General features: G+C 42.9%; 1 protein-coding gene and 1 long non-coding RNA gene across 2 annotated transcripts in view; one reads left to right on the top strand and one right to left on the bottom strand.

Annotated features, from left to right (window-relative positions):
• Positions 1 to 15,231, bottom strand: part of LOC110078205 (unconventional myosin-X) — a 108,290-nt gene extending 93,059 nt beyond the window's left edge. Inside the window, exon 1 of the mRNA XM_020792088.3 lies at positions 14,996 to 15,231. Coding sequence (XP_020647747.3) covers positions 14,996 to 15,094 — 99 coding nt within the window. The 5' untranslated portion in view covers positions 15,095 to 15,231. The remainder of the gene's footprint in view (positions 1 to 14,995) is intronic.
• A 1,353-nt stretch (positions 15,232 to 16,584) lies between these two features.
• Positions 16,585 to 19,150, top strand: LOC144586002 (uncharacterized). The gene is made up of 2 exons (XR_013540674.1): positions 16,585 to 16,690; positions 18,848 to 19,150. It is a non-coding gene; the product is annotated as an uncharacterized LOC144586002 (long non-coding RNA).
• Positions 19,151 to 26,199: the final 7,049 nt, after the last annotated feature.

Genomic DNA, 26,199 nt, shown 5'->3' with positions numbered 1-26,199 from the left:
TGGAACGCTGTTACCTTCCCACCGAGGTGGTCCCTATTTATCTACTTGCATTTGCATGCTTTCGAACCGCTAGGTTGGCGGGAGCTGGGACAAGCGATGGGCGCTCACTCCATAGCATGGATTCAATCTTACGACTGCTTGGTCTTCTGACCCTGCAGCACAGGCTTCTGCGGTTTAGCCCTATTAACATCCAGGGGCAGGTCAACCATGAGGAGAAATCTGATCCCCCCCCCCCGGTGCAATAACAAGCAGTTTCTCCTCATTTGCTCTGAAACAGCTACAGATTTCTGCAAAGGAAGACACTTGCCTCTGCATCTATGGAACTAGACAGAGAACACTTCCACCACTTAGGCATCAGGCCACTGAAGAAAACCCACTGACTGGTAGTGCTTTTGGATGAAGAGCCAGGGTCACATTTATCACCTGATTATCCACGCCATTTATTATTTGCATATGTGAAGAAAACAGCACAGACACCAAACAGAACAGTATGTGACATTTAAGTGAGTGCAAACAAATAGCACAGACCACATGATCAGCCTAGGAAGAATGATCACTGGGACTGGGGGCAGAGAAGAGGATTGTGATGGCAAGCTTCTTGCCACCAAGCACAGTTCAGCTGGTTAGTTTTCTAGGATTCCGCATCTTAACAAGCATCCTACAATCACTCCTGTACAATTTGTGCATGGGCAAGATCTATTCGTTCAATCAGCTGAACAGGTGAGTTGCACTGTGATCCAAATGCCAGAACATGCACATTGAGTCTTCTGGAGAGTAGGTAGCCATGTGAACAGTGAATAGAACTGCAAATATCACATTCTCCAGTGGTCAGAAATAAATGCATATGTGAAACTGGCCTTATTATATAGAAGCCCATTTCATCTATTTCATGGCTTCATCAATTTCCTTTTTATCCATGTACTGTACTTCATTTCCTTGGTGAAGCCACAATCCCAGTTTCTAGAATACAGAAAATCATTCAGGACCATTCAATATAGATTCTCAGTAAGAGAAAATAGAGGCTGATGGCTACGAATACAATCCTATTCGCTATTTCTTCCTGGCTCCAGTTCAAACTCTAATTGACACAGCCTATTAGGTTTGCACCTAACATGCAATGTGAACAATATGCGTCAAGGACTGGCGCTGTATCCAAACCACACAGAGCTGTGTGACGTAATCTGCCCACACTTGCAGTTCAGGGTATGTGTGTGAAAGTCATAAAAGTGGAATGCCCTGACTCTTAAAACTCTTTCTCTGTGTTGTTCTACTCCTGATAACTAATGCTTCTTCGAAGGCTGACATTCAGACAGAAAAGATTATGTGAATTCAACATTTTTCTGCTAAGTGTTAAAATGTCTTTCTTCTGTAGCATGTAACATTTTAACTAAGGCAGTTTAGTAACCATGCTGTTAAAGAATTTTATCCATACTAGGCACCCGATTTTCCGTTCTTTTTTTCTGTAAATAAACTTGCTATAGGAATACAAACGGCTGGGGGAGCGAGGTCCACACACAGGAGGGACACACCTGCGTGAGTGCAGAGGGTGTGTCATGCTCGTGCACATGCGCATGAACGTGATACCTCCCTGCGGGCACGACACACACCCCGCGTGAGCATGACACGCACACTGTGCGTGCATGCAGGGGGTGCGGAGATCCATATCTGTGGCCCAGTTCTGGCCAGCCCACGGACCGGCACCAGGCCATGGACAGGGGGTTGATGACCCCTGCCTTATGCTATTCTGTAAAGACTCTTCAGTCAGTAATATTACCTATGCACTACATGAAGTATGATGCTAAGGGATACAATGCTTCGTTTAGGGAACAAAGTGATATTTGTTCAGTTTTCTCCTATAAATATGCATATTATATATCTATCTGTCACCACCCTGATACACTGGAGTACAAAGCCCATCAACCCCAGCCGGCATGGACAATTGGAAAAGTTGCAGGGAATACTGTCAGGATGAGAAGAGGTGTTGCCTCCTCCTGTGTTTCATCCCAGAAACATCTTTTGATGATCTACTGGAAGTGGAACCATTTGTGGACCAGGAGAGGGGACATCTCAGCCTCTCCGCCCAATCATGAGGCGTTAACTGTACTGAAGGCAACACAAATATCAAGGCTGTTCCCCCCCCCAAAAAAAGAGGTCCCCATCTGGCCATTTGTCAGGCAAAAGGATTCAAACAGTGAAAAGTGTTCAGTGAAACACTGAACACTTAAAATATTCAAAACTATTTTTCAGCTTCTTAGACCACAAAAATGAAACCACGTAGTTTCCTCATTTTACATTTTTATACATCTGTTTAATACTAGTTTTGGTCTTTCCACTGCTAATCCACAAGCAAAAGAAGCCCAGCAGTCAATTGTACGTTTGTTGCTTTTTATTTTAAATGAATAATGTTCAGCAGATTTGGGTCAGATGCGTTTACCGATGTGATAGAATTGTTTCAAGTGCATTTTAGATTGCTGGTTTTTTTCTTCTCCAGTTTTGTTCAGCTTAAGCTTTTTCCCCCCACACTTGCCACAAGGAATTGTATCCAACCCTTTTCAGCCATACAAATAGCTAATGGAATATACAAGTGTGACAAAAAGGGGGGGGGAGGAGAAGGAATGCTGTATTAGATACAATACAGTATTGCTTTGCTACATTAAAGTATGTGGCCATATCCGAAATCATGCTTGGAAAGAAAATTAATCACATTTCACAGCCCAGCTCAGGGGACATTTAGTGAAATTTGCATTGTGGTTCTGCATCTATCACTTTCTGGTGGACAACCAGGCATCTACACAAGTTCCTGTGTAAGGAGCTCTTAGTGCATTCAGAGATCAGGGATGTCTTTCTCATAAGGATGCCACATATCTGGTACATCTGTCCACAAGGCTGATGTTTTTGTATTGTTCAACATTATCCATGACAAAAAAAATGAGTTATTCCTTTTGCTACTGAGACCCATCTGATGACCTCATTCTCTCCCTGTTAATCAAGAAACCATTCTCTCCACCATGCAAGTTTATAACATGAAGCTTCAATTTCAGTTAAAATGGTCGGCTTCCACATCACCTTACATTCCTCCCGTCTTTTCGCTCATTTGTTCATTAAATCCAGTTTCTGAAGAAATTAATGATTCGTGCATTGTGTGTCACAGACTGCTGAGCTCAGCCTGCGCAGTGGACTCCATCCCCTTTAATTTATTTACTGACTTCCTATCTCACTTTTTTTCTCCCGAAAGTGGTACTCAAATATACAGCAATGAAGGTCAAAAATAACAATCAAAATCCTTCTCTCCATGTCCAAGCGCATGGAGTTCTGGATGGGACTCCTGGGAAAAGTGGAAGGGGGACAGTGGGAATTAGGGGAGGGTCTTTGGAACGGCACTAGATTACATACAATGTAGACTGCTGCTTACTATATCAAGAATCTACACCCTAGTCTAGAATGAGTTAAATATATATCCTGGCAGTCACATTAGAGAATGTTTTGCAAGCATATTTTTAATTGCTATTAGAATGGAGAAACTGAAAAATGACTAAACAAGGATGACATTCGCAGGTTATCAGTTAAATCCATATATGCACCAAGTTTTAGGATTTGCAGGGAATAAATTGTAGTTGTTCTTTCACTCTGTTCAGGTCCCCTTTCACTAACAATGCACCAGTCCTCCATCAACTAGCATTTCAGCTTTGATCCTGTGGGACACTCATCATTCTAGGAGTTATCTGTCTATTGTATCATCATACAATGATGACTGGATAAAAGAGACATTGGCATTTGATCTTTCAGCCAAGCACCATCACAATCTTGGATGTCCTTGGCAAAACAAAACACAATGTAGGTTAATGTTTGGCTATGGTTTTTATAGCATGAAGGTATTAGCAGGGTGCTGTTCTACAGGGAAGCATGGGCTCAGCAGAGCTGATGGTAGCCAACCACACAATTCTGAGCTTCTGTATGAGCGCATAGTATGGAGCTGTGCCAAAGAGCCTCACTGAAGTCAAGCTGCATTTGTATTCAGCAACCCTCCCCCTATCTCCTGGCAAAAAAGCAGAGCAGTTGAGGAGGGGGCATGTCTAACTGGCATGAGCTGCTCCGTGTTGGCTGTCTTTGAGCATCACATTGTCCTCCAGGGTGTGATCATCTCCATCATGACGGCTTTATGATTTGTTTTAGCAATTGGTGCTCAGGCTTCGACCAAAGTCAAGTTAACAGGTCTATGATTTGTTGGATTATCCTTGCTCCCTTACTGAAGAATAGAAGCAAGGGTTCATTCCTCTCCCAACCCCCCTTCCGGGAATTTCAATCATCAGAAGAGGACAGGATTAAAATTCAAATATGACCTTGATAAAATTCAAGCACTGGGCTTTAGCAATACTGTAAAATGAAGAGAAAAACAAAACGGAAGCATTACACATACTGAAGCATTACACATATTGGAAAGGAAGCTACTGTCTCTTGTTTGTGAGATTGAAAAGGTCCCAGTTTAGAGGACTGGGGGTGGGGGCAAGTAGGTAAAAATTGGGCAAGATTCTTAGACCGCTGGCTGGCCACTAATTTAGCATGGGTTACAGGGCAGCAATAGTGGGTTGAAAACAGATTCAGAAATAACCCAGTGAAATCAATGGGATTTAAATTTCTCAGAAGAAACTGAAGTCCTACTGAGATCAGTGTGTCTGATCTGCAGCAGATTTGTATCTAGCCCACTGTCTAGTGCCGCTGAGGGCAAGAGACTAGAACAGAAATCCTGTTGCTTAGCCTAGTGCCACAACGGAATTTACAGAGGAGTTGCCTCACAAAATCCCCAGGTGATGCAGTTGCAATTTACGACCCTAAGCAACAGAACTTCAGCCAAAGAGTTCATTAACCCTGTCCTCATTGTTTTAGATAACACCAGTGGGTTTGTCAGGGCTCTCCCAGTCCAACACTTCAGCAATTTGCTCCAAGAGATATGAAGAAAGGGCTCTTTAAACCATCACCGCCCATCTGTACCTCATCATCTCAGTTCTGTTTGTCTAAAGGAAGAACTCTGGCAGAGCGTTGTGCGATGCTGGTCACACTAGTAGAGGAATGGATCAAACATGTTTTGCACAAGTCTTGGCTTGGCTTGAGTCAGAAGGAGTAGCTGAGGTGCATACTAATAGGATTGGGCATCCCAGAGATGTGTAAGTCAGATGGGATGCCATTTGAGAACAGACAGAGCCTTTGAGCTACCTGTTGCTTATTCCTGATCCAAAGTATGGTCCATGTCAATACTGGGTTGCTTCTTGCCTTTGTAATGGATCAACCACGAATACTGACCACCTCTACAAAGAGCAACTCCTTTTCAAAACCTGCTAAACCATAAGTCAGATGCAACTTGACAGCGCATAACAACAACAGGTTTATAATGGTTCAGTGCACTGTTGTTGTTTTTTCAAATAAAGGGGTTCTGAAGGGGCAATTCACGACTTGATGTCTCACCAATAGCACTTATGGGTCTTTACTCACCAAATGTTTTAGCACTCATGAGCTAGTCACTGAATGCATGAACTGTTGTAACTGGAGACTATTTGTGAACGAGCTGGTGTCTGATGGTATAAATAATCTCTCTGCAATAGATGGTGAGTATTTGACACAAAGAATCCATGAATTGATGTTACATGTGAGAACTCACCCTATGACTTTAAAAAAGGATGCCAAATTCTGAAGGCTCATGCAATTGCTCAGTGATATATGGTCATGATATATACATCACCTTCAATTATCCTTTAAGTGCCCGCCATGAGTGGTCATCCAATGCTCTGGTCATCACATCGGATCATTTATTTCTGCCCTCACATTCATTCATTCATTCATTCATTCATTCATTCATTCATTCATTCATTCATTCATTCATTCATTCATTCATTTGCCCCGCCCACCTAGATCAAAGGTCTATTCTTATTGTCATATATACATGGTAAGGTATTAGAACATTAAGAATTTGGAATCACTGTGGGTTGGCGTTGAACTAAGATCTAGACCTGAGTGGAATGCACATTGGGATCTGCTGGTATATCTCTTGAGTGATTTGCTTCAGGTTTAGCAAGGGGTTCAGATTTCTGCTGGTTAACAGTGCCAACAAACTACTAATTGCTCTCTATCCCCATAATATCTTGGTGAAAAAGAACACTTAGGTGGACAACCACAACTGGATTTTTACATGAAAGAACTTGCAAGATTGATTTTGGTACAGAAAACAAATTTCTTGGCTAAGCCGCTGGGCAGAAGCACCATGTTCCTTAATTCTTAGTTATCATCACTCACCCTAAGCACTATTTCACACTTGGCCCTGACTGGCAGACTTCAGCATTCTGGTAAAAAACAACATAGAATTTGCCAGTCTCTGGTTAACTCATTGCTGCCTTACAAGGCCAGAAAGCTTGCTGGGTAACCATGGGGCCGTCCTTTTTTCCCTAACCGATCTCAAAGGGTATTGCTAGGATAACACTGGACAAAGGGAACCCACACTCTTTGGGAGACTACAGCTATACTGAGCCAAGGGCTGGAATCTTGCGGGAGAAACTGTGCTACAAAACTCAGATGATGAATTAAAAGCTTCTTATTCCTTTCTCCCCAGTCCTGGGGGTCTCCGGAGGTCCCTTTTTTCCCCGGAGAAGCCTTTGGGAGCCATATAACAAGAGTAGGAAATGATTTGAGGCCAGAAAATCACTGCCATTGGTCTGAGGACCGATAGCAGCAACTCCCTGGCTTTAAATCATTCCTTACCCTGTTCTATGACTCCCAAAGGCCTCGCCAGGACAAAGGGGATCCTGAGAGATCTCCAGAACTTTGTGGGGTGGGTGGACACTTTAATTTCCCCAAAATGATCACAGCATGGCCATGGCTAATGATACCATCTCAGTTGCAAGGCACAACTTGTGCAACAGGATTCTGGCCATTAAATAATACGTGTCATGTAAGCTGCTGTGTTCCCAGGAGGACATCCCTTCTCGCTACTGCCACTCTCCGGTTCCACATTACCCAAAGAGTTGCAGGCACCTCTCTGCCACCTTCACCCTAAAACCAAGTCCTCAGTGGACTATTAGCCAAAAGGACAATAGCACTCAAATCTATCCAAAGTGTTCAAAGTTGCTTCTTTTACTTTGCCACCCAGCTTGTGCTTTCCTGCCCCAACTAGTATTAATTCTGTTTAGCTGTTAAGGGAAAAGGCTGTTTTGATGCAAGCTCTGTCTTCTTCTTCTTTTAGTCTTGGTTTTATGTATCATGAGCAAAGATGGTTGTTATATTCTTTGTTTTCTAACTGCTAAATATATCTAAATTTATACTTAAAAATAGTGAGAAAGGTTTTTCTCAAGACAAAATGGAAAAAAATTTAGGGAAATACAGGTATAAGGAGGTAAAGGTAAAGGTAAAGGTTCCCCTGGACATTTAGTCCAGTCGTGTCTGACTCTAGGGGGCGGTGCTCATCCCTGTTTCCAAGCCACAGAGCCAGCGTTTGTCTGCAGACAGATTACGTGGTCACGTGGCCAGCGCAACTACACAAGGAATGCTGTTACCTTCCCACCGAGGTGCTACCTATTTATCTACTTGCATTTTTACATGCTTTCGAACTGCTAGATTGGCAGGAGCTGGGACAAGTGACCGGAGCTCATTCCGCCACGTGGATTCAATCTTACGACTACTGGTCTTCTGACCTTGCAGCACAGAGGCTTCTGTGGTTTAACCCGCAGCGCCACCACGTCCCAGGTATAAGGAAGGTAGGGAAGGGTAATTCAGTGATTATATAAATATGTTTAACAGTATTCACACACACATTTCCTCATAAACTGCTCTCCTATCCTCAACTACTGAAATACTGTAAACTGTTTGTACAGACTCCACATGACATATTCTCTCCTGAAATCCTTTCTCCTCACCAACTCAAGACAGACAGTCTTTGACCATCTCTCTGACTACTCAAAGCAGGTTGACTTCTCTACACTCAACTACTACCCATCTCACACCCTGCATTCAGCATTCTATCCTATCTGCCAATCAGTCTAAAACTCAGCCTGTGTACAGTGGTGCCTCGCAAGACGAATTTAATTCGTTCCGCGGTTAATGTTGTCTTGTGAAAAATTCATCTTGCGAAATGCGTTTTCCCATAGGAGGGCATTGAGATCTAATTAATGTGTTCCTATGGGCAAAAAAAGTCAAAGTGCTCTTTAAAGCCATACATATTGTGCAGATGATTTAAAACATTTCAGTCAAAAAACTTTAACTTTTTGAACATCATAGAAAAACATTTAAAAATCAGCAAACATGAGGCAGGAACAAAAAACGGAAAACATTCATCTTGCAAAGCATACCCATGGGAACATTTATCTTGCAAGTCATCAACCCTATTGCCAAAACCATTTGTCTTGCAAGTTTTTTGTCCTGCGAGGCATTTGTCTTGCGAGGCACCACTGTATATGTATTAATCATACATCCACATTTGTATCTTATCCAAATGTGCTACTGTAATCTCTATAAAATATTGGTTCAGCCCTAAAGGGTGGGACTAAGAAAGAAAAGGGCTGTGAGTAAAAGGTCTGAAATTCAGAAAGAGTGGGAGACCTGAAAGGGCCAGAGATGCTGTTACCAGTTGGACTAATAAGGACCTTGCCAAGTTGGTTTAGGTATACTTTTTATATGCTTGTGTTTCAGGGGTGAATTTCATAGTGAATTCATGAACTGCATACAATTATATTGACATTTTATTTTAAGGTTTGGAAGATTTTCCTATGTTATGGATTCCCAAGCCAGTTGAGGAAGTTATCTTGGATTTTTGTCTGACTTTGAAATCAAAGAGACACTGGAACATTGCGAATTCTACAAGCAACTTCTATATTGGGGCTGTTGATAAAGACTTGGGCTCACAAATTGTATCATTTTGGTGTTATTATAATTGCTCATGTTGTTTGTTATATGAATGCGAATAAGACTTATTTTGTGAAATTGTGTTTGCAAAATTAATCAACAATAAGCAAATAGCCCCTTAGAACTTAAAACTGTTACACTATCACTATTTATAAATACACACATAAACAGCTGTTGCGAGAGGCAGAATTACTACATAGGCTCATACCAAGACCCATGAAGTCAGGGAAAGGAAACTGTCAATTTGTGAGAGCTGTTCAGCTGCAGCCAGCTATGGATTAACCAACCAAACCGGAGAACAGCAACTTCATGGACCCTGACTCACACATCCTTGCTCATCCCATGGACTCATGGCATCCACACCCACACTCTTGTGTATATATGCGTGGGAAGGATAGAGAGAGTCATAGCCTCTGTGTCACCCACTTCCTGCCCAAAGTTAAACAGGGACACCGCTGACCACCACCACCACTCCTCCCCTCTCTCCCTTTCCCTCAGTCACATACACACATCCAGCTGTGCAACAATTATCCCAGCAAAGGCAAGCTGCATTCTGACTACCACAGAACTGCAGTTCTCTTCTGCCCTTCCCTCTCTGAGTAGAAGGATGTGGCTTCTCCACAAGGAGAGCAAAATGCCCTTCCAATATCCTCTCCACTTTCCAGCATGACATGTGAAGCACCCAAGATTGCTGGCAGAGCAGCCTGCCTCTCTTGCGTGCTGAGGTGCTAAAAAGCTGGCACACTGGGCTCTGTGCCACTCAGGAGTTCCACAGCGCCATGGGGATGCCCGAGGGGGGAAAAGCAGTTTGTTCAGAGACCTGTAGCTGTTGTTTTTCCTTAACAAGGCATACCTCCAACTGTCTGAACACTACTACTGCTTGTGCCATCAAGATGATTCTGACTTTTGACAACTCTGGTAGGGTTTTTGAGATATCTGAGATATAGATGTCTAAGGATTGGTTTTACCAGCGCCACCTCCCTGAGTTTCCATGGCCAAGCCAGAATTTGAATCCACATGTCTGAAGTCCCAGATCTATGTTCTATCCACTAAAAGCAAAGTGTGCTGCTTATATACCACCTCATAGTGCTTAAAGCAGTGCCCTAGTCAATTCCCCGTGAAAGTCCATCTCCATTCCTTCCATTGCTTTCCTCAGGCCCATCTTCTCCACAATTAGCTGCATGAAGCAAATGATCTATGTACATAGTTGTTTGAGCCTGTTGGATCCTCAGCAAGTCAAAAACAGAACAGAAAACTCTTGTCAGGGGCCAGGCTACCAATTACATCACATGACTGACCTTATCGGCTAGGCTAGTCAGCTCAAATTACCCACGAAGGCCCACACCCCCCTCCTATTTCTCCTTCTCACCTTCCCAAACTTTTCCTTTCGGAATCTGCATTCTTAGCCCTTCCTGGTCCTTTTTACCTGGGCCTGCCCATTCTTTCAGGGCCTCCACTGAGGCCCTGTTCTGTTTCTTTGGGGTTTGCAGCTGGATACCCAGAACTAGGCCCTTTCAGCCATTGTATGTAACTGTCTCTCGAACTCCCTTACCTGGCCTAGGTGGCCATCTAATTTGCAGACTCCAAGCACTGCGTTAAAAGTAAACTAAAATATGAGAATAATATTTGCCAATTAGCAGCCATATAATAAATGTAACAAAAACTTTGTGTATTGGAAGATAACCAGGGCAGAGGGGTGGGATGAGGGGGCTGGTCTTTTGTGTGTTTATGGTCTATTATTCCCTGCCTGATTCTGTGCCTTATTTTCTATCACCTTAATTGAATTTTTGTAATTGTTTTTAATTACTGAGTATTTTTATTCATACTTGATATCTTTTTAGCCTCTTTGAGTGATTTTATTTATTTACAGAAAAGTCGATAATTTGAAACAAATTAACTAACAGGTTAGTATGTTATTATTTCTACCTAAAGAAGAAGAAGTAGTAGTAGTAGTAGTAGTAGTCTTGGAATAGTTTTTAACAAGAACAACAAAATATTGAGTGCCTTTCCTTGTCTAAAAAGCAATTACTAAGGAATCCTGCACATTTACTCCTGAGCATCTTACCCACCTAAGAAATTCAGTGCATTCCTTGGCCATTTCAATAAAGGATATTCTTCCTCATTATAGAAGGAGGAAGGACACAGTGAAGTGATACAGAGCCAAAGAGACGTTCACAAGCATCTGGTGCCATGCTGAGGGCAGAAAGTGGTGGAACAGAAACCAGATTGCAGCAACATAATTTACTGCTCTTTGGTAGAACAAAATATGTCTGTTTAAACATGGATCCCTCTGTAAGGCCTGTAGTAAACGTTCTTGCAAAGGTGCCCTTGTTTCCTTGGCCCTCTGAGCTGTTCCACACAGCTCCTTGCAGGTCCCTTACCTATTGTCAGATGAGAAGTGGCCTACCAGAGGTACTTGCAGCAAACACAGCTCACTTCGGAAATACTCAAGATACCCTCATTCCAGCAATGCCCTTTAAAAAAAAAACAGACTCCTATTGGGCAGACTGAGAACAAGTGAAGTGCAGCTAACAACTGTCACGGATGTAAAAGCGGTGGCATCTTGTTCAGAGGCCAGAAACCTCCTGCCACACCAGTTTGCACTTCAAGCCCTTTCTGTGTCAGCCTTTGGGAAGAGAGCAAAGGGGCAAGATGTGGCCTTGCAAACCAATGGGCTTCCGACCATGACAGACGCTTCTGCACAGCATTAGGTTAATCAGTTAAAGGGATGCGGCAGCTCCCGGCCACGTTCTGCACAAGGAGAACTGGGGGAGGGAGCAGCAGACAGCAGCCGCTGCCTTTGTATGTTTCTATGCATGTCTGTGTGGTGGGGAGAGCAGTGTGGCATCCATGAAAACATCTGTTCTTACAAAGAAAACAAAGAGAGGATAAGGGCAAGACGTAGCCCCTGAAACCCATTATCTCCTCCTGTTCCCTCAGTGTGTGGACAACTCAGACATTGAGCTTAATGGCCCAGAAACTAACAGAGGGTGGGAAACCCTCCAGCATCAATCAATAGGAAGCAAAGGCCAAAATGGCCCAAAGACAATATCAACTCTCCCGAAATGGTCTGGCCCCATACAGCTCCACTGTGCTTCCTCCCTTCTCCCACTGTAACCCCCAAAGTAAAGGCTATCATACCTATACCTTACTGCTCAGACATCTAGTAAGAATTGGGGTGGGGTGGGGGCATTCAACAGGTTGCCAGTGTAACACCCTACTTCACAATCATAACAAGACCTCTGCCATCCTTTGACTGACTTGAGAGTTTGTGGGTTAGCCGGAAGGGGGAAGAAAGAAGGCCAGGCACTTTTCTTGCACACACAAAATGCCATTGCTATGCTAGCTAGGCACCAGCCGCTGTCCACACATCTTTCGCTTTTGAGTGGAGAAGGTATATAGGTGACAGTGGTAAGGACAAGATAAGGTTATGGAGGCCACAAAAAGCTGTTGTGAGGTTGCCCCATACTGCCCGCATGAAGATGACTATGAGTAGCCCAGCCTAAGCAGCTTTTGTTTACAACTGCAGTCATGCCCCGCTTAATGATTGCCCTGCATTACGACGAATCTGCTTTATGTTTTTGCGATCGCAAAACGATGGTCTAAATGGGGGAATTTTGCTTAGCGATGATCGGTTCCCTGCTTCGGGAACCGATTTTCGCTTTATGACGATCAAAAACAGCTGATCGTCGGGTTTTCAATATGGCTGCCAGGTGCTTAAAATGGCTCCCCGCTGTGCTTAGGGATGGATTCCTCGCTATACAGGCACCAAAAATGGCCGCCATATGGAGGAACTTCGCTGGACGGTGAGTTTTTAGCCCATTGGAACGCATTGAGGGGTTTTCAATGCATTTCAATGGTCTTTTAAATTTCACTTTATGATGTTTTCGCTTAACAGCAATTTTCCTGGAACGGATTATCGTCATTAAGCGAGGCACCACTGTAATGGCACCTACAGTAAGTATCTTGGATTACAAAGGCTACCAAAATATGGCTGAAAGGGGCAAATAGTCCTTGACATATCTACACATAGAGGCAATGGCCAAGAGTAGGTGATGGGGGGGCATGACCATTAGACAATTAGCTTCCCTTCCCCCATTGCTGGACCCCGTAATTATTGGAAGAAAAGAGTTTTCCCATTTGAATTATAGTTTATTCATAAACACAAATCTTCCACTTCTCTGGCAGGTTAAACTGGTCTCAGCATTGGTCAGCAACATATGAAAACACTCCACTTCCATCAGACCCTTCATTATATTGTTGGGCCTTTGTATTACAGCAAAATGGACAACATTTATTGGATTTTTTTGATATTGACTGCTTGTGGTGCATGTTTACTGTTTTTATAGAATGCTGCATGGAAAGTCACCCTGGGATTGTTCTATGAGGAAGGCTGAAACACACATTTTATAAATAAATTTTAAAAGGCCACAAGAAATACTGTGTTGCTGAATCAGTCTCAAGGCCTGTCCAGTCCAGTACGATGTTCCCAATTAGATGGCCATAAGAAGTCCAGAGGCAGGAGAAAAAGGCAGTTGCACTCTTCTTTTATATTAAGAGAAGGCTGCTGTCCTAAACAGCACTTCCATAAGAGTTAATTCCATCAAAATCAACAGGGTTTACTTCAGAGAAAATAAGATTTTGAGTTAACATCCGATTTCAGAAATCCCATAGGTACAACAAACCTCTCCTACATTGAAGTCCACTCTGGCCCCTGTTGTGTCACTGTATATTTTTTTTCTGGTTCTGCTATGGTCCAGAATACAAACGTACACATTCGCATATGCATATACACATGTAGATGGGCAGAAACACACTCACAAACACAGACACACTTTGCTGCTGTACTGATGGGAATTTTATGAGTATAAAGCCCATTTCTGCTCATCAGAGCGTATGTGAAGATGAAAATCTTCACTAGAAACATACAAACAATTTAATACCTTGCCTGTGTCAGTAAATTTCATAAGTCTACTGGGATATTACTCATTCACTCATTAAAAAATTATGTGCCCATATATATAAGATGCAAGAGAGAACGATATCATTTCAAAAATGTCCCAGTGCAGCCCTCAAGAGTCCCAGATGCAAGCCAAGGTTCAAAACCTTCCTTGTCAGCACCACTGAAGAGGCATAAACTGAACATCTTGCCATAAGGGTAAAAATCTCTGATGTTTAACCAGGTATCTTCTCATACCCCTTTCCTCTTCTAAGAATTAAAGACTTGCTCTCAAGCTGCAATTTCTTCCATTAAACTATTCCCACAGTGCACTGATGTCTTTAGAAATGGGCCTGCCAACAAGCGTAGACACCAGCCAGCCAAACACAATGCAAATATGTCACCCAACCAGAGCCCTGGCATTTTGTGCAATGGTCTTCCATATATGAAGCAAGGAGGCTTCCTTATCTTCCAGCCCCATTTCTTTTTACAGCAAGGACAGTAACAACAAAAGGTTGACTAGCAGAAGCCCAATCTAGAAATAGGGTCACTCCTCCCTCCCTAGCATTAACAAGAATTTTGTCATCGACCACGCTTAGATCTTTACTTTCCCATGCCAGTTCTGGATACCTGGTGGCCTTTCCCTGCCTTCTTTTCCCAAAGGCACCCTAAATCTAATGCCTGTTCCCCGCCTGGGGTCTGGCAAATGGGGCTCACCGGCAAGAAGATGGATATGGAGAGAAGGCGCATCTCCTGCCCTTGGGGGCAACAGTGAGAGGACTCCTCCCAACGTCACCTGGTAGCTTTTCATCTGAAATCGGAGGGGGGGGGGAGGCAGTCGCCTTATGCTCATGCCTGGATCCTGATGGGGATTCCCTCTGAGATCCAAACAAGACCCCCCCCCTCCGGTAGCCACCTCGCTCAACCACCGTCTGGAGACAGCAGCCGACGCCAACAGGGACGCCTGGGAACCGGGAAGCGACCCCCTCATATTTGGCTAGCCAGTCATTTCCCGACCAGGTAGGAAGGCAGCTCAAGCCCCCCCCCCGGCCCCAGCCCGTGCCTGCAAGAAGGGGGAAAGGGAAGAGTCCCGGCGTCAGCCTTAGGGACTACAAGCTTGAAAGGGGGGCGGGACCGTGCAGTCCACCTCCTTCACCCCGCCGGCGCGCTCACCTCCTCCATCTGCCTCCACGGCCCCTGCCCCAGCAGCAGAAGAAGAGGATGATGCCTGCTTTCCTGCCGATTCAAGAGGGGATCGCTGCCCTCTCTCATAGGAGTCCGCCTGCCACGGGGTGGGGTGGAGGGATGGCCTGATGAGACGGCTGTGGCAACGGTGGTGCCCTCACTCCAAACCCTCAAGCGCCTACCGGGCGCGTTTCTCAGCCAGATCCGCAGCCGAGCATCCCATAGGCAGAGTAAGCAGAGCGGCCGGCTCCAGCCTGGCTCCGCCCCGACTCCGGATTGGAGCCTGAGCGCGCCTTGGGTGGTGCCGCCTTTGCAACAGCTCCGGCCTGTTGCCCCAACGCCGCCCCCGCCTTCCAAGAGTGGAGGGAGCTGGGAGGTCACCGGGAGACCGCCGGGGCTCCTCGGAAGCCGGCGGATGCCGAAATCAAGCCTCCTGACGAAAAGCCCTGCCCAGTACTGTAGCCCCAAACGGCGGGGGCGGAAGCCCTTTGCACAGGCTCAAAAGCACTGTTGTTATGGCTGCCCCTTGACATTCTTCCAGTGCTTGACGGCTGGAATTTTCGGTGTGGGGTTTGGGTGATGCTTTGCCACAGCACCTCACATTGTCGAGAGCTCTTCTGGTCAGTGTTTACTCGTGTGTAGTTTTCAACGTTTCACAAATAAATACATGGGACATACTGGCACATCCTCAGTTATCCAACCATGTATGATTTTAAGAAACCCGCTGCTTTCTCTCAGACATGATTTCAGGCTTTTCATTGGGCCTGGCGTATTATATTCATCAGGGTTGGTGGCAGACATTTTGTCACTCGAGGCGGATTAGCAAATGCAATCCCTCACTCATCCAGGTCAAGGTGCATAGCACCAAAGCTTGAGAAATTATGTTGGCAAATGAGGCAAAAATGGCCCAAGCACTATCAAAATCCAAAAATAAAACATTAGACGACCAATACAGTAATTTAATGACCATTCATGACACTCAAATTTGCTGTCTGAACTGGTCTGGATACTATGTAAAAGCAGGAAGATGCTTCTTGTTTTGGATAAATATGTGTAAGAATTGGAGGTGTTATTTTGTTGCACAACATGGGATCAATATCTGATGCCCTCCAGATGTTGTTCAGACAGCAGTTCCCAACAGTTCTGGCCCAAATTGCCAGTGGTGAGGAATTATGGAGGTTGCAGTCCACCAACACATAGGAGGGCACAGTTGTTCACCCCTGATTTAAAATATCCACCAGCAGCTGTTCGTGTACATTCATGTGCTCCAAAGGGAAATGGTGCAGCCACTGCATAAAATTTAACAGATCAGCACCCTGAGGACCTTAATGTACCTCACACTACCAAATTTTTAACAGGACACCTGTATAAGACCAAAATAAGAACAGTGAGTTCTACAATTGTTCTTGTAAAGATTGTTGTTTTTGACGGTGGTGATTTTTTTTTTTTAAGGAAACGGAAGTAGAAAACAAGAAACTCACCCTGGTAGTTTTAGGACCAGCTGTGGCTCATAAAATGCGTGCATGTACAAGGCTGGCTAAATAGTTCAGTGTTTTAGGAATCTGGCTGCAGAGCAAGAGATTAGAAGTTCCAATTCCCCACTGTGCCTCCTGCGAATATAGCCAGCTTGTGTCTCCTTGGGCAAGCTGCACAGTCCCAGAGTGCTGGCAGAAGACGGGAAAGGTAAGCTACTTCTGAGTATTCTCTACCTAGAAAACCTTGAAAAGAATCACCATTAAATCAGCATTGACTTGATGGCATATGCTCAAACATACACTGCATGTAAAATGTGCATGAATTTTATCATATGTTTTAATGGGTTAATCAATCCGTTAATCAAATAAATCTACATTTAAGTTTGGGGGGGGGGTAGTTATAAAGAAAAAGATGGTTCCTGCCTGTGTTGCAGCAGACAGTGTCTAACAGTATCCTTCCTCCCTTTTCTCTCAGATAGGATTAAATACTTCTCAGTTGGCACATGCCATTAAAAAAACTGATATTAAAAATAATCTAAAACATAGAACAACATCTGCATAATTTCAGTCAATCAACATATTTCAGAGTGAAGGGTATAACTGTTTTCATTCGCTGTTGGCCCTGCCAGGCCAGTATATCTTGAGATGGGTCATTGCAATAACCGGCATGCCAGGATCTGCCTGATACACCAGCATTCTGCCAGCATTATTTGCACACAGATCTGGTGTCAGGAATATTTAGGATTGTTCCTCAGGTAACTGAAACTGCATATCTACTCCGAAGTAAGTTCTATGGAGCTCACTATAGCTTACCCATGGAAAACACTCTATTAGTACCGGTGAGTGACTAATCTTAGACCTTGGAGGCAAATCTGACCTTCTCAGGTTTTCCAGAGGACTACACCCTATTTCCTGTGACAACAGTATTTGCTCATTTCCCAATTTTCCCATTTTAATAAGTTATGAAAAGTGTTGTTACTGGTAACAAAAGTTTTCAGCTAAAATGTGATGGTTATTTATTTGTTTGTTAGTTTGTTTTTTGTTTGTTTATACCCTGCATTTCTCTTTGGAAAGGACCCAGGGCAACTTACGTCATTAAATGACAGTACGTAAAGCTAACAACAGAGAATAGATAAGACGAAAAGTATCAAACAAATATCACAGGAAGAATGGGAAACCAAAACCAACACCAAAACACATTCAAAGTAGTAAAGTACAGCAGTCCAGCCATTTTGAGTCTCACTCTTTCCTTTTGAGTCCATTCATGACTGGAATGTAGCCCCCCCCCCCGCAAGAATTTCTCTGAAGAGGAATTTGGCCCCCAGGCGGAAATAAATTCTTCACCCTTGGTGTATAGGATCACAACTAAAATGCGTACAGTGTCTGTCTGTTTGTTGTAGTCTACAGACATGTATGCCTAAATCTACTTGTGTTTTAAGATCTACAAAACTCTTCTTGTTCTGGAGAAATCTATATCATTCTGCCTTGTGAGCTGTATCACTGCTCGTAGAACACATGGAGTATTAGTAAGGAAGGACAGAAACAGATACAGACAACAACCAAAACTTTCACAACATTATAAATTAAGGCAGCACAAAAGTTTGTTGCCTGGTGGGTATATCATAGTTGGGAGCTGAGACACTATTATAGGTAGCTTCTAGTCATGTGGTGAACCATCAACATCCTTTCAACTGCACTGAAATATAGGAAGGGAGGTCTCCCCAGTTAAAGTTTTATTTACAAACTCACATGCTCTCTTTAGTTTGTGTGACTGAGTGGGACTTCTCTGGACTACGGCAATTGTCTGTCTATCCATCGCTAACCAATTGTTCCTTTCCAGTCTTTGATTTCAAAGAGCATCCACAAGATCAATGGGCATTTACCCTTGTTAGGTGCAATACTGTACTTTCAAATTTAGCACAGGGCAGATATATGGGTTTACCCACAGAACTGAGAGTCTGCCCTTGTGGTCAGGGAGTGGTTGAATCCATGCAGCATATGTTGTTCTACTGTATCTTGTATAAGGATAGCTGCCTTTATTATCTAAGCACTTTCCTTTCTTCCCATTCTGGATGGGAGTACCTGAGAAAAATTTGACACCTCCTAGGTTGCACTATTAAGGAACTTACCCTGATAATAACCAGCTACATTTACTCCATCATGCAGAAGCGACGCAGCGTGTTGTGGCAGAATGCCAAGCCATAAATATGGATTTGGCTGTTCTCTGGCACATGTTAGCTGTTGAATGTTTTATCTGCATTTTAGTGTGTTTTAATTTTGTACAGTATGCCAATAAAGGTTTCTGTCTGTCTGATTTCAAAGAGAGCCATGCCATCCTATGAGTTTTTTCTTTCCCTCTATTTAGTCTATTGGTGGCACTTGTTGTTCGCTGTTGCTGCAGTAAAAAGCAGGATACACAGGCATGTAATTTCAAGCAACTGTAAGTAAAGAATTTTAAAAATTTCTTTCTCCTTCAAATGTCTGAGATTGAGTTATTGAGATGTTATTTGTCAGTTAATGAGAAATTGGTTGACTTTTGAGAACTTGTAGTTATTCTTCTCTGTGGGTCTCTGCATTTCTACTGCATAGCAAAAAGAAGAAGAAGAATTTTACCTGAAATTCAAATCTCTGCAACACAGATTTCATATAAGAAAAAAAAAGACAAAAATATTGAGGCACCTTAAAGATTTCAGACTGCTTTCATAGCTATGACATTAACAGTGGTATTTCTGTGTGCAGAGGCATACTGTATATGTATCTATCCATGTGTTTGTGCATGTGTGTGCATGCACAAACACACAGAGAGACACTGTTAGTATAGGTGACATGTGCTACAAAACCTGAAAAAAAATTTTTACCTCTCTGTTCTGTAGTGAAGCTGTTAACCAAGGGAACAGTGATCCACATGACCTTTTTAGTATCTCTTAGAACCACAAAATGCTACTGAATGAAAGGGACCCATACAGCAGTTGTGGCATTTTAATTGCATTGTCCGTGAGGCAATTCTCATTTCCTCCATGAAAGGCACCCACAAAGCCACAATCTGATGTAGCCAAGAGGACATCAATCTGACAGACTAGTGCTGGAGCAGTGGCTCCCATCCAAGGCCATTTCCTTCTGTAATCTGATACAGAGAAATTCTTTACAGTATTTTCTGCCTGACTTCTTCCTTGGCCTGGACAGGAGTGGAATCCTGGCAAAATGTTTCATGCATATGTGTCAATTTACAGTATAGTTTCAAAAGTAACTTTATGGGAAGTGCCAAACAAGAATAGACATGTATTCCATGTTGATCAGTGGGCTCAATATGGGAAAAACCTACTGTTTTGACAACTGCTGCTGATGCTGCTTCCTCTGGTTAGTAGTACCTAGTGTGAAACCAGACAAGGTGATCATTCCACATTGATACATATTCCCTGTGCCTCGTAGTCACAGTCTAGGATGCTGCATTTCAGCTGTCTACACATGGTTTGATATTGACAACTTTTCTCCTCAAGTCCCATCTCTTATGTACTCCTCTGACAATATCACCATCTTTTTCTCCACCGTTTACATTCCCTTTTATACTTTGCCCCTTCTCACCTTCTTAGTGTCCTGGTGTGTAAGTGAATAAGAACTACAGGTTTGGGAGACATGAGTTCACCAATATTGCATGTTGCAGCTAATTCAGTGTCTTTCCCCTCCTGCATCCCATGTGTAAGAACCAATATAGTGACAAAATAGTTTAACAGTATATTGGTCAAGTACAACACTTGAACCAGAGCAGTCGTTTCACTTAAAACCTCAGTTTTTTGAGCCACATATTTACCAAAAATTTTGTTGTACATGCATTTCATGCTTCATTACATGTCTCTTGACTAAAGATTTTTTTAAAAAAATTAAACAAAGATATAGGACTAAAGTGGCTTTGCAGTACATGAGTACAGTGCAAAGCATTTGAGTTATAATGGAGTAATTATTTCATTTAAAACACCATTTTTGAGAAATAGATTTTCAAAACTTTTCTGTTGTACACGTAGTTCATGCTTTTAATACACATAAGCTCTTATTTGAACAACCTTTAAAAATTTTATCAACCAAAATAGCACTGAAATGGTTTGTAATTATATCCTTGCAGCACAAGTCCTGTTTAAACTGTCAACTGATGTAGTGCTGGAATCATTGTACATTGTAAAATAAAAGTGTAAAGGAAAGCAGTTGTTATTTTAGAAGTAGTGCAAACCAAAATATACTGGATACTCCGAAAAAGATCAGGTCTACTCAGTATTAGGAATAAACGTTGTTTAGTTGTCAGAAAAAATGTTGACATGATCAATGAGGAACACAGAACAGATTGCAAGACATATGTCTCTGGGTTGCACCTCTAGAGTAACTGAAGTCCCACTTATAGTATTTGAACGGATCAAACTAAAATGTGATTATATCAGAATTCAACCTCTTATTGTTACTGCTACTTACAATCACTACTTCTACTACTACTGTTATAACTACTTCTGCTATTATTACTATGTAGCACTGTCAGCGTGCAGGGACATGAATAGACAGCGTGCTTGTTTAGAGAATACAAGCAGAAAGGTCTCTGCTGCAGTGGGCTGTGTATGCAAAATTCTACACAGAGAAGCAAAAGAGGAAAGAAACGGGGAGGAAAATGGCATGGGTAAACTAGAAAAGGTGATTATTTCAATGATACCTGCTTTGGCTTAGTCACAGGAATGGGAGGTTTGTGAGAAAGGCATAACGGAAAAGGGGGGAGTTGGCAGAGGGATTTGGAGGAGGTAAGGGGTTGTTTACATTTTTAGTGGTCTTGTGTGGACTAAATAGGGATGCTTGGGGGTCAGGTAGAGGTTCGGTATGCCGTTTGGTCCAGCTTCACCTATTGTCAGTTTACCATACAGTATTGTGAAGTGGCTTTAAAAGATACTAGTAAATTTAAACACTTCCTCTTTTGTGGAGGGACAGAGAATTTTTTTAAGGACTACAAGGGCACTGCATCACTTTTCATTTCAGTTTTTTTTTTGGGGGGGGGGAAGCACATCCTCCCAGAAGAGGGAAGAGACAAGAGAGGGCAACAAAGATCATACCCCCATTTTTACTTGTCTTGCATAAATGGCCCATTGAGAAGCTGCCTGCAGCCTAATCCATTACTATGTAAGTCAAAATGACAGCAGAAGAAGCTTTGACACTGAAGGATTGCATTGGCTTGCTTCCAGACATAGCACATGGTAGAAACAAACAAAAATGGAGTGATCCTCCCCACACAAAAAAGCAGAAGCCCCTGACAAGGACCTAGAAAGGTGCAGGTAGGTGCATTCACCAGACAGGCTGGTCTGCTCCAACAATTACATTGTGTGAGTGCTGGAAAAAGGAGCAACCCACCCCCACAGTGGACCAAACAGAGGGCTAAATGATAATATGATTGCACTCTAAGAGGAACAGTAGAGATGGGATGGGCAAGCTCAGCCCTGCTGACATTGCTGGGACAGGAAGACTTGTGCCTTGAAGTTGAAATAATTTGGGGCCACTTGAAGACGTTTAAGAACTGGTTAAACTTGAAGGGGTTAAAGACTGAGTTTACAGTAAGATCTACTAGCACTCACCACACAGGGTGGAAGCACATGGGTATTTTTTTCTGATTTCTGCTTGGCTAAGTTGAATCCTTCTTATCAAGCATTTGGAATGATAAGCAGTGGATCAGTATCTAAGACACTCCCCTGTTAAAGGAAGAGAGCCATCCTGCCTGCCTGGAATTAACAGCAGCCTAGAAGTGATTGGCTACAGGGACACAATCCCATCAACACATCAAAGGCGTAGTGATGGTGGTGGTGCTGAGCACCTATTTCCTGCCTTCTTCCTGCAGCCTTTGAATGAGGTCACTAGAACTGGAGCAGGGGGAGGGGGCAAAGGGAAGGAAAGCAGAGGAATTGGTCTGGAGCACTGAGCAGTATTAATGAATTTCTTGTATCTTAAAACAAAAGCAATTTCCCCTGCCACAGGATTGCACCTATGTTTCCACCTCTGTTTGTGGGACAGGGCAGTGAGGGTGCTCATCTTTCCACTGGAGGTGGTAGGAAGCAACAGAAATGTGTAGTAGGTCTGCATGCACCCACCCTTACCTCCAGGTATTCAAGACTTCCTGAAGATCAGACATGCCAGGCATGAGCAAGTTTGATGCAGTGACGTTATATGAGTCAGACATTACATTTATCAAAGTGTACATGGGGAAAGTACTTCTTTGTCTGGGCCAAACCCACCTTACTCACAGTGGTACCATGAACAATATTTGGGTCTCACAAAATTAATTGCCTGTTCCTGATCTCATGTCATTTTGAGAGCACAATGTAATTCTCATTCTGATTTCTGCTAGCTTCTCTCTATCACATTATTTCCTTGATGAAGGTTCTTAGGCAGACAAGACTTGCACTGCGTCAGAGACATTTTTGGCCTTTTAGCTTATTCCTGCTTATACTGACTGGCTTTTCCTGCCCTAGTAGAAGACCTTCTACATGTCAAGCATCTGCACTCTCATGGAGCTACAACTCCCCCACCCCGAGATGTTGAAAGTGATGGTCTGTCTTGCAGTTCCTAATTTGGGGGATATGGATAATATAGGTGCATATTTCTGTGTGCCAATTTCTCATTTGTCACACTGGTCATACCAGTGTGCCTTATATTTTGGCTTCTTTGTTCTGTTTCTTGAATTTATATTTCAGCTTCTCTCCAAACGGAACTCACCAGGGACAGCCTCACCATTAGGTAGGATGAGATAACTGACTTAAGCAACAGAGAGAGCTGCAGCAAATCCCACCCCCACCCGAGCCTCCTAACCACTCCGTTTTCTGAGACACAGTCTGCCTTTATACCCTCTAAACAGGCTTCCTGCCCCCAGATGCAATGGAAGACTCTTAGCCTGTTGACATTGTTGAGGTAAGAATATTGAACAACCATTCCAGTCACCTTCTGTATATGACATGAGGCCACCATCCGGTCTTTTGCTTTATACAGCAAAATACTGTATCTCGATTCTTTCTTAATTATCACCCCTTTGGTTTTATCTCCCAATAACAACCCTATGCAGTAGGCTAAAGTGCATCATCCAATTAGAGCTGAACACCCTTTCATTCTCATCCTTTCACATAATTAAGACTGTTTTCAAAATACTGTATAAAGAAAAAAGCCCCACCATCCCCCAAACTGTATGAAATATATGTCTGATATACAGTCACCTCTTTGTATCACATCCATATTCATATCTACAGATTATTATCACATTTCTTCCAGTTTCTTTAATGGTTTCTAATAATGGGGTTTATCTCCTAAAGCCCACATCTGTGGTGATGATGAGTGCATTCATGTTGTGATGAAAAAATGAGAAAGAGTCTTTTGGCACTACAGGGGCTAAAAGATCTATCATGACATAAGCATTTGTGGAGTACAAGCTGCAATATCAAATGCCATCTCTCAACAATCAAAGCCATCAATCAAAACAATCTAAGGTGACAAAGCTTGACCTTTTTTTTTTTTTTTACTGCAACAGGCTAACAGGGGTAACCTCCTTAAATTTATGTTTTGATGGCTCTGCCTTACCTTGGCATATTTCATTGTGGTGAGGAACTTGACTACAAGTGGTTCTAATTTGACTTATGTTTTTTTTCCTGTCTACTTATCTCAGCTAAAGTGTAGGCTGTCTAGCTGACTGATGCATAGGAGTGGATTGCGTTTCCTTTGGGTTTAAGTTTTGATTTCCTAGTGCTCAGCAATGCATGGAATTGGTGGTTGCTTCATTTGAAGTGTCTCCTAAAACCAAAAGTTTTTCTCTGCACCATTGACATCTACAGCATATGCCTTTCCTGTGCTATCCAGCTGTTGTCTTTAGACTGAGCTTTGGGCAAGTAAAGGTGTATCTTTGTATGCGGAGCTTGTAAGCCTCAAAATATAATTTATGCAAGCTACCCACAAAGCAGAAAGCTATTTTGAATAAAGCTGTTTTGAATAAAACTGTATTGAATAAAATTTCCTTCCATATTTTGTGAACTACCCGCAGTCACAATACAGTTAATAGGCTACTTGTTAACAGTTTAATTTTCTGTAACATGCAATGGATTGATATGAACCCATTATTCCCAGCTGTTCCCTTCAAACCCCATGGCTGAAATGCAGTAGTAAGTCACAACTAGAATAGGCCCTTGAATTAATACAAGTTACATAGGTGTTCATTCCCCCAATCCACATTGACTTCATGAGCCTACTTTAGGCGTGACTTACTACAGTACTGGATTTCAGCCAATGTCTCCTTTAAGATATTACGATTTGAAATCTTAATTAATTTCTTGGTAATAAACAGCACTTTTTGACAAAGCTTTGAAAATTCTTTTGGACTACAATTTCCAAAATGTCCAGTCAGCATTGATATTGTTGTTGTTGCTGCTGCTGGAGGAATTAAAGAGATACAGATTTTGGGATTTTTTTTATGGAAAGTAGAAATCAGTTAGAACTCATGTATGGGGGAAACACATCTCAAGATGTTGTAACATGTTTTTTGCTTTAAAAGCCTGATGCATTTCAGCCTATCCAAGTCTGAAGGTGGCTTTCACAGGGTGGGGTAGGGAATGAAAGAGAACAGTTTATGGACATTTCTGTTTGGCATCTCTGAACCAACGTATTGGTGAAATCTGTTGGAGTTTTTATGCAATAAACTTCATTTTAGAGCATCTTCAGATGTCTTAAGAGAGCCGGACAGTTCTTACGGCTACCTTTACTTTCCAACTGAGGTCAGTGAAACTTAATCCCAAGTGAGAGAAAATGGTTGCATCACCAATGTCTCAGAAGTGATATATAATACTAATGAGTCAGAGGACCGTAAAGTCCAGTGCTAGGCACTAACTAGAATACATTAAGCAACCAATTACCCAACGTGCTTTGAGCTTTAGAAACCTCAAATTTAAACTCAAAATATTGCTTACTCGTCTGATTGTTAATACATTGCAATTGGCTGTTATTCTCGGCATTTTTGTCTGACCGGTCCTGAGGGTGCTGCTTTATTTTAAAACGGTGCTGTGTAAAAATAAAGAAATGCACGCAGGAACAGTCTTCAGGTTCTATAACACTACTAGATGCTGCAGGTGCAAGCCAGCTTTTGGGCAGCACTTGAAATTCTCTGAGGTAGAGGACTGAGAAGGCTTTGCTCTGACTGTCCCTTTTAAATTTGTGATCTTTTCTGGATGTGTTCCCACAGCTCCCCCTTACTCCTCCTCCAAATTCAATCTCACTTTTGTAGGAATTAGCTTTCCCTCCTTTGAAAGAAGATCATGTTCACACACCAGCTGTGCCTTTGCTCCAGAGGAATGAGATTAAGGAGTGTGAGAGGCTTTCACTGGATCACACTAGGGACCTGTAACACCTGCTCCCACCAGAGCTGAGGGGGGTGCCTTAAAAGCATGGCTATCCCAGTCTAGGTTGCCTGCCATTGAGTTAAAATATTTCTGACTCTTAAGTCAAACGAGGAAAAACAATTGTGAGCAAGGAGGCAAGATGGAGGCATCTCTCGTCGGAGCGCCATCCCTTCCATTGGAGGAGGGAAAGAGAGAAAGAAGCTCAGGAGTGACAGCTCTCCCAGAGACCACTTCTGCAGGTTCCCTCAAGACAGAAAGCTCCAGAAGGAAGAGCCGTTGAGGGTCTGAGGGGGATGGGCGAGTTGAAGGAGCAGTTGGAAAAGGCGGG

This window comes from Pogona vitticeps, chromosome 1 (assembly GCF_051106095.1).
Source record: "Pogona vitticeps strain Pit_001003342236 chromosome 1, PviZW2.1, whole genome shotgun sequence".
Lineage (NCBI taxonomy): Eukaryota > Metazoa > Chordata > Lepidosauria > Squamata > Agamidae > Pogona > Pogona vitticeps.
This window is presented reverse-complemented; position numbering and strand designations above follow the sequence as displayed.